Source organism: Marmota marmota, unplaced genomic scaffold, assembly GCF_001458135.2.
Source record: "Marmota marmota marmota unplaced genomic scaffold, marMar, whole genome shotgun sequence".
Lineage (NCBI taxonomy): Eukaryota > Metazoa > Chordata > Mammalia > Rodentia > Sciuridae > Marmota > Marmota marmota.
In genome coordinates this window covers 43,917,833-43,926,783 of record NW_026000026.1, presented here as the reverse complement: position 1 = coordinate 43,926,783, position 8,951 = coordinate 43,917,833, and the positions used below count along the sequence as shown (strand labels likewise).

The 8,951-nt window shown below is 43.6% G+C and overlaps 1 protein-coding gene across 1 annotated transcript in view; it reads right to left on the bottom strand.

The window, feature by feature from the left end:
- Positions 1-568: 568 nt before the first annotated feature.
- Slc24a3 (solute carrier family 24 member 3) overlaps positions 569-8,951 on the bottom strand; it is a 530,728-nt gene continuing 522,345 nt past the window's right edge. The window contains exons 16-17 of the mRNA XM_048811364.1: positions 6,026-6,091; positions 569-2,530 (exon numbers count right to left, since the gene is read on the bottom strand). Of these exons, the coding sequence (XP_048667321.1) occupies positions 2,381-2,530; positions 6,026-6,091 (216 nt within the window). The 3' untranslated portion in view covers positions 569-2,380. The remainder of the gene's footprint in view (positions 2,531-6,025; positions 6,092-8,951) is intronic.

Below are 8,951 nucleotides of genomic sequence, written 5' to 3'. Positions count from 1 at the left end.
AAAATTAAAAGAAGGGCCCTGGCAGGGCCTTCTTAAAATTAAAAGAAGACCTCAGTGCTAGAGCATTCCTGGGTTTAATCCCCAGTAACCCTTCCCTCAAAAGTGGCTTTTTATAACTATGTATTAGTGTCTCTTTTAAGGAATCATCTTTGGAGGATGTCTTACTTTTCATGATTAAAAGCTTATCAAGTCAGAGAGGATGGGGAACTAGGCCACAGCCAAGCACCAACTTCAGGACTGTGATGCTCTTCTTCTCCTGTCCACTTGAAGGAGGAATTCCTAACATAATGTCACATGGATTCTATGACAGGTGGAGTTCCAGAATTTGATGACAGGACCACAGGTCCAAACTTCCTTCAGTATTTAGAGAGGATACATGACTTGCCACTTTATTCTTGCAATCTGACAGACATATAGCAGCCTTCTAAACCCAGAATATACCAACTCAGGATCAGCAGAAGTGCAAATCCCTGCCATGCAATGATTGCAGTCATTTTGCTTTCCGTGCGGTGCATTCTCCTCATCAGAAAAGGGACAACATTCCAGAGGAGAAAGGAATGCGCTTTGCTTGAAGAAGGATACAGAACAGAGAAGTTTATTTTACACTATCCGTCCAAGAAAACAATTGCCATAAACCAGTGCAAAATGTGCAACAGAATCAATAAGTGTGTCTTAGCTCTGAGAGCCCAAATGAGTGATTTCCCCTCCTGTTCCTCGGTTGGGCAGGTGTGCCCGCAGCTAAGGCTGCCCTGGGTTTGCACCGCAGACAGAAAACAATCAACCAATTTGTAGCAGGTTATTTTTTTACAATTCATACCAGAATGTGTACAAGGAACTGGGAAAACCATACCGAATGAATGGATAAGTGATCAGTGCTTAAAGTAAATACAAGGGACAGCACGGGCAAGAATCCACAGTTTCAATAAATACTAGTGTAACAAGCATGGGTGTGTCTCAACTTGGTGGAATTGGTCTGTGTAATAATTCAGCATCATACAAAATCTAGCAGGGCTGTTGAGCAGTGATTGGCAAAGAAATGTTCACAATAACTTATGCCCTTGAGCGAGTCTGCATTTAACACATTCTGTGGTTTCCAAGGTGTCAGGTCTCTCTGCTTTCTCCTTCCCTGGCCATCCCTCCAGGATGGGAGGGGTGGAGTCAGGCCAACTTGGCGGTGGCATTCCATGAGAAAGGACGTTTGCCCAAGAGCCAGCCGTCAGGGTCCAGTGTACTCGATACCAAGTGGCAAATTGGGACTTAATTGACGAGGTCTGTGCAAAATGCGCTTCTCTCCATTTTCCAAGAAACCAGTGTCTGTAACTCCTGCATGGAAAGCAGTGGTGGCCTCTGTGTCATTCCCTGTCACCCCAAATAACCCAGCAACAAGAGCACATCTCAAGGACTCACATGTTGGGGACGCTTCTGTCGTTGACTGCCTGGTGCCTTGCGGATGGACAGTGTAACCAGGGCCCCTGTGTCAAAGGCCTCAGGCAGGCTAGAACTATTGCTTGTAAAACTAGAAAGAACCTAGTGAGAAATAGATGGTCTCAGTGAACATGTGGGAAGCAGTTTTTTTCCTGCAACACCTTGCACCCCCAGCCCCCAGGTGAAGCCCACAGGACTTAGCGAAGCATCCTTGGGCAGAAAATGTCATACATCTGTTCTCTGTGGCCTTACCCAGCCGCTCCTCGACTAAGCACTAAATCCATGCATACTTCATTGTGCCTGGGATTCACTCCCAGAAGACACAGCAGTACAACTTGTGGATCATCAACTATCCAGGCCTAGTGAAAGAAGACGCAAGGGATGTCCTCCATCTCTGGAAGAAAAGTAATCAAAGGGGAGCCACCCCCCAAATAAAAAAAAAACCCTCAAGCCCAGTAACCTAGGAATTACCTCCAAACAAAACACAATCCCAGACATTCCTCGTCAATGGACCCTCTCCTCTGTTTCTTCAACAGTCTTAGGTCATAAATTAGGGTAGTCTTCCATCAAATAACTTAAAAAAGGAAGAGGGATTGTAAATAAGTTGTGCCTGGCTTGGGCCAGTTAGCAGCCAGTTTTGTTCTAGAATCTCAGTCACGGTTCAAAAATGGAGCTTGAAAATTCACGTGGATGGTAGATGTCTTCAGATGGAAGAGGCAGGGAGGGGCCAGTTGGCAGGTGAGAGGGGGCCAGGTGGGACGAAGGAGCAAGGAGGTGGGGGAGTGAAGGATGTGGCGGGGAGAGCCTGGGCCACCAGGACAGGAATGGAGGCCTGTGGACAGCACAGGAGAGATGGACGCCGCGGCCCTTGAGGGCCCGCATGACTTGGGGGATGCGGCCAGGTCTCGTATTGCACAGAAAAGAAGGATCTGGGCCTCTGTAGGTGGCCAGAGGATCAGTGGTCCCCGCACATGGGTAAGTTCACGAAGGTGAACACGTTGAACTCCGTCATGATGGAGAAGCACAGGAACACGCCATACAGGAAGAGACAGCCGCACCCCAGCTTCTTATCCAGCTGCCACTTGTTCAGGTGAACCCCAAACACCTGCAACAGACAGAATGGGTCAGAGGGCACTGGGAAGGGTTATGGGTGGTGGGCCTTGGATAGGGTGCTGAGTCTCTCTGAGCCTGCAAAGTCTATCCCTTTAGATGGTGGGGGATAGGAATGTCAGAATCAAGAAAAGAAGAAATACAGACCAGTTGGGGCAGTGGGGAAAGTAATTTAAAAAGGAAAAATGAGCTGGGCATGGTGGTGGACACCTGTAATCCCAGCTACTCAAGAGGTTAAGGCAGGAAGATCACAAGTTTGAGGCCAGCCTGGGCAACTTAGCAAGACTCTGTCTTAAAACAAAAAGGGCTGGGGATGTTGCTCAGTGGTCAAGTTCTCTTGGGTTCAATTCCCAGTACCCACTCCCCACCCCCCCCACAGAACAAAGAAGGAAAACAAACAAACAAACAAAAAGAACTATTGGTAGGGATACAGCTTGGCTATAGGGCACTTGTGTAGCATCTCCTGTGTGGCCCTCCACTGTGCTGTCCAAACAGGCCTTGGCTTGCGCTAGGGAACACCATCCCTGCAAGTCTCTCAGGGTGGCATTGCCCAGCAGTTCCTCTGATGTGCACAAATCTCCTCTCATTGCTGCTCCTGGAGGTGAGGACATTGTCACTGTGGGCTTTATTTCTGCTTCCAAACCATTTTCCTCCTCTCCTTCCTCAAAACACTAAGCTTGGAATCTCAAGTCTTCTGTGTCTCCCTGTCCCTCCTTGATTGCAGTCGACCATGCAACCCTGGCCACTCCATTTGTGGGAGTTTTATGTCTCAGCTCATGGTCACACTACCATTTTTCTCTGTTTTGGTCTTTCTCTCAAGTCTTTGACCTCTGTCTTGCATCAGCCAGTCACCACCTCCACACCCATTTAAAATTAAGTGAAATGAGATAAAAATGCAAACTCCTCAGTTGGTTCGAGTGCTCAATATTCACATAGAATCAGAAACTACTATCCAGAACAGGTCCGGGCCATTTCATTTGAGAAAGTTCTACTGTACTAGGCTGTGGCCTTGACCTTGCTATATTATCAAGAGCAGAAACATCTGTGTTATATTGACTGCAATTTCCTTTCCAGGTTATTTCCATGTGGTACCCCAACTCCCTCAACTCTGCATGCCCCCACAACCTATTGTTACCATCATAATTTCACTGGGCTTTGCCTATCTTGATCCTTCCCTCCCCTCCTTACCCTGCTTTTATTCTACTGGCAATTGCTAGAATCACTTCAGAGCACCCACCTGGATTCCTGGCCTCTCTGTCCTGGCTTAGCTAAGCCAAAGCCCTTTGGTTCAAGCCATGTTTTCATCTAAGCCGTGCTCCAACCTCACAGCTGACCACCAGGGCTGGGGAACAATGCCCAGTTATTTTGAATGGCCTCACTTTAAATTTGAGAACACTAACCTCAGGTGGTTCATTAATGTTTCAAAGCAAGCATCCTGTCCTTCCCTACTCCCTCGTTGATTTCTTTTTTCAACTTTGCTCTCTCCTGAAGCCTTCAATGCTCCCTTTTCACCCTCATTTCCATTTCATAGATTCTCATCACACACAGGCCTCCCCACCTCTCTCCAATTAGTGGAGACCCACTGTCCGTGGCCAACTCCATGTGGGCACCAGATTCCTCTCTCATACTGCTTAAGAATGTGGTTTAAACAACTCCCCTCTCTTTTATCTACATTTCCATATCTCACCCCCAGATTATGCCAGTTGGCGTACAAAGATGCTGTTCTCTCTCTCATATTAAAAAGCAACACTTAAAAAATTCCCATTCCTCTGTCCTTTACAATTTATCTCACAGATTATCTGAAAGAGTTTCAAATACCAGCTGTCTCCTACTTCTTCTCCCATTTTCTGTTAGCTTATTCCACTAACCCTCTGCCCATCATGCCACAAAACCACCCTCATCAAGAACATCCATGGCTTTGCAATTCTAATGCTAATGGCTGGGCTCAGGGCTCACTGGACACAGTTGATCACTCCCCCCCACTTTGAAACTCCTTATCCATTTGGCTTCCAGGATGACACATTCTGCTGGTTTCCTTCCAACCTCTACAACCGCTCCTTCTTTGTTTGTTTACATGTCTCATCTTCATCTTTTTGACCTTGAAGTGTTGGAGAACACCAAGACTTAGACCTTGGGCCTCTTTTCTGTCTACACTCACTCTCTTAGGGAGCTTATCAAATAGCAGGGCTTCTGTCTACAGCTACATCTACATTCTGGTATCTCCAGCTTGGATATTTTTGCTGAACTCAGATTCATATTTCCAGTGGTTTTCTTGACCTTTCTTCTTGGAGGTCAAAATAGGCATTTGAAAATTGTTCTTTCTTCTCAAACCCATTTCCTCTTTCAATAACCTCATTTTGACCACACAGGTGGTTGCTAGCTCAGGATCCTGTAGCATGCACAACTATAGTAATCCTAATGAGAAGCACAGGGTCTACAAACATGCACTCAAACATCAGCTGGCATGCTCCACAGTTCACTCAGTGTCAGTAAACACAAGTCAATTAACTTCTTAGGCCTCAGCCAAAAAATCTGTATAATGGGGCTGATATTAGTGACTACTTCATGGGAGCTCCAAATGGGAAAGTATATGCAAAGCATTAAGCACAGTGAATGGTTATTTTAAATATCAAAACTCCAAGTTATACTAGATCTGAGGAACCTTCTAAACTATGAAAAGATCAATTATGTAAACTTTCATTTTGACATAATAGTAAGGCAGTATTTGCTTTGGTAATATTTTACCATTAGATTCACGTCCTGAATTACCTTTCTTACTTCCTGCCTACCCTTATGAATTCCCACTCTCCAGCATATGTCCATTAACAACATGCCAAGTGAAATTCAGTCAATATTTTTTTGAAACATTAAGGAAAAAAACTTACTGCATTTCAGTGTTTGTAAAAGTGAAAATTCAACAGTATACATGTATGCTAATGGATAGTTCATGTGGGTCAGTTCATGTGTTGGCATCAATTTGTTCCTACCAAACATGTTAGTAGATTTGGAAATATTCAAGTACACAGAAGACTGTAATGGCCAAGATAGTGGAAAAGCATAAAAGCACATTGTAAATAAAACATATTCTTAGTTCCTGAGTATTAGTCAAACCCATGAATTTATGGAGCTGTTTTATAACCCAGAACAATAAATTAATTTCAATCTACCCTTTGATGACAATCTTATAGAAAAACTGGGAACTTCTTTGATGACAATCTTATAGAAAAACTGGGAACTCCTCTTTGCTTTTGGTAAAATATTTTGTGCAGGGCCATTCTTCTGAGAAGAGGAAGGCTGGCTCCTTTCAGAAAAAAAGAGTCATTCTAGTAGATTGCTATAATCCACTTCCAGAAGAAATAGCCAGGGGACAGAACATCTGGAGGTCTACTGTTCCCATATACCAAGAGGCCAAGTTCATCTGGTCTCCAAAGAACCTGGAAGAAGGGAAGAATATATGAACTTAAGAATGGAAAGAGATTTGCAAACCTACCGTAACAAAGACGGAAGCCAGGAGCAACCCCACAGAGTAGATCAGCCCCCTGCTATTCAGTCGAATCTGTAAGAAAGGATTAGATAGAGTTAGGCTCCTGAAAAAGGCATCACCTAACCATGAATCCAAATCTTTCCCCTCAAGAATGGCAAATCAAATGTCAGTCATGGCAGTCATGCCCTGTACTTGAGATGTGCGCTTTTGTAGAAATGCAGGTTTATCCTTCTCTTGTCCACTCTCAGCATGGTCCTGTTCTTACCTTCAAGAGTGGCGCCCCATGACTATTCAAATGACCACTCAAATTCTCCATCCCGTGTTGTATGATTTTTGTTGTCCACAAGACCGTTCTGTCAACCCAATCTCTATAGAGCTATTGCTTTCTCCAACTCATACTACTTTTAGGGTGAATTTTATCACATGATGAAAAATGGGTGATAGGAGAATGTAAATAGGCTTTTTATCTTTTCTGCATAAATTTGTTTGTGTTCTTTTCCTAACTTGATGGAAAGAGGTGAATGAGATGCTATAGTGAGCAACATATAAGAGAAAAAAGTTAAAATTCTATTTCTGATATTAGTAGAAAGGACTTTAGGGGAGTTTGTATTTTATTGTAAGTAATGGATTAACAGGAAAATTTTGAATAGAGAGAAGCAGTTTTTTGAACTGTTACAGAATAATGTTGTTTAGTAGAACTTTCCAAAATGATAGGAATGTATCTGTGCTTCCAGTGTGGTAGCCATTAGGTACATGTGGCTGGTCAGTAAAAGAACAAAATGTTTAATCCTATATTTTTTAAAAAATTAATTTAAATTTCATTTAAAGAGTGTGATTAGTTGCTACAGAATTTGGCAGAGAAAGTAGAGTATTGAGGGGCCAACTTGACCAACAAAGATCATAGAATTACTTCCAAAGTCTTCTGTCACGAGTCTGCCTTGAAATAGAAGGGGCGCCTGAGAGCAGTGGTTCTTAAAGGGTGGTCCTGGGATGGCAGAAGCATCTCTTGGAAATTTGTTCAAATGCCTTGATGTCAGTCCTACCCAGGCCTCCTGAGTCAGAAGTTCTGGTGGGAGGGTGGAGCTCAGCCTTCTGTGTTCTAATAGTCCTTCAAAGTGATTCTGATGCCTGGGAAAGCTTAAGAACCACTGATTTGGGGAAAGTAGAAAACCTAAATCCACTTCTTTTGATCTCTGAAGGATTCGTGGGGACGGAACTTTGGCATTCACTTTTACAAGTGCTTTTAGAATCTCTTCCATATCTTCAGGTTGAGGCTACAGCCCCCTGATCAATGCATATAGTCCTGAAGGAGTGAAAAGCTTAACTGGTTCATAAAAAGGGAGAATGAGACTGATTTGTCTCTTGTTTTCTTTAGAGAACTAAGTGGTGAGTATGAGTAGGAACAGTTTTGGGCCTTCTGACAAGGTTCAAGGTCTGTCATGTCCTGATTTTAACAGTTTACCACTGGGGTATGTGTTTAGGAACACGTATGTGTCCCCAAAGGTAGGAATGTTGGGTTCATCTTTTGGAGATAGGACCGTCAACCCTAAGTAAGCAATGCTGTGTCACAGAGGGAATGCCTCTTTCCACGGCAACTCGACAGTCTCTGTAAGTCCACCACTTGCTTGAAACCCAGCTGGGAAGTGGTTCGCAATCACCAAATGCCTTCTTAAGAATAAAAAAGGAATCAAGTCATATCTCTGTGGCATGAAAGCAATCAGTTGATCTGGTTAACTGAGTGTAGAAAATGAGAGATTGACTTCATCCCAGTCTGGCTGTCAGCTTAACTTCTTGTAGACCTCACCCTGGTTGCGGGCATAGTTTCCTCCTTATATCAGGTGGGTTGGTACAGAGAAGTCAATATCCAGGAGTATATCACCAATGCATTGTATTGAAAAAGATTCTCTTCCCCAAATATACTCTCCACACGGATTCTCTGGTGATCCCACGTGTACATGGGCCCTGGCTGATGTTAGAGGGGAGAGGTGGGCCCAATATTGGAGCATCATGATGTCCCCTATCCCAAAGCAGAGGCAGGAATTTCCGGCTGGAGCTGCCCTACGCCTTATGGTCCATGGGTGGTGCATAAACATTCAGAAACTGTGAATAAATACTCAGAAATCCTTTGAGCTCTTAATTTTCAATACTACTTGGATTCTTCCTAGAACAGGAGAGAGTGTATTCCCAAGCCAGCTTGCCCTCTGAGCTCTGGGGTTGATTCCCTTGTCAGCAACAAGAATTGACTAAAGTGATTTCTTGCCCTTAAGAAACCAAGGGCCAGTGAGAGTAATGATTCAAGCAGGAAAATTCTCTCTAGCTAAGCATTTTCAAAATGAATCATGTTAAATCAAAGCTTTTGAACTTTAGTCTTCTTATACTCACATACAGTGTCAAAGAACTTGTTGTTGAAATTCTAAATCTGGCTCCAGAGAGGAAAGACAATTCTTTGTTGAGGTTTCTGAATGTTTTCCACATTCTCACTCCCTCCCCCACTCTGTAGTCTTCCTTTGGTAGTAGACTGCTACATGCACCCAGGTGGTGTGTATTTTTGTTGTTGTTGTTTTCATTGTTAATTATCGACCTGACCTCTTAGAGCTTGTATTTATTCCTCAGTGTCTGTTCCCACACTGCCACACAAACTTTGTAGTCAGGAATTAGGGTTCCCCCAGTTACCATTTGGTTTAACTTGAACATCTCCCAGCCACTGGAGGCTATGGGAGGTTTGGGACAGGGTTTGACAAACTATGATCCTTGGACCAAATCTGGCTCATCACTAGTTTTTGTAAATTAAGTTTTATTGGAGGTAACTTGTCCATGTATGTGTCGTCTGTGACTTTTTTCATTCTACAGTATTGAAGATGAGTAGTTTTGGAAGACTATTCGGCCAACAAAGCTTAAAATACTTCCTCTTGGGTCCTTTACAGAAAAAAGA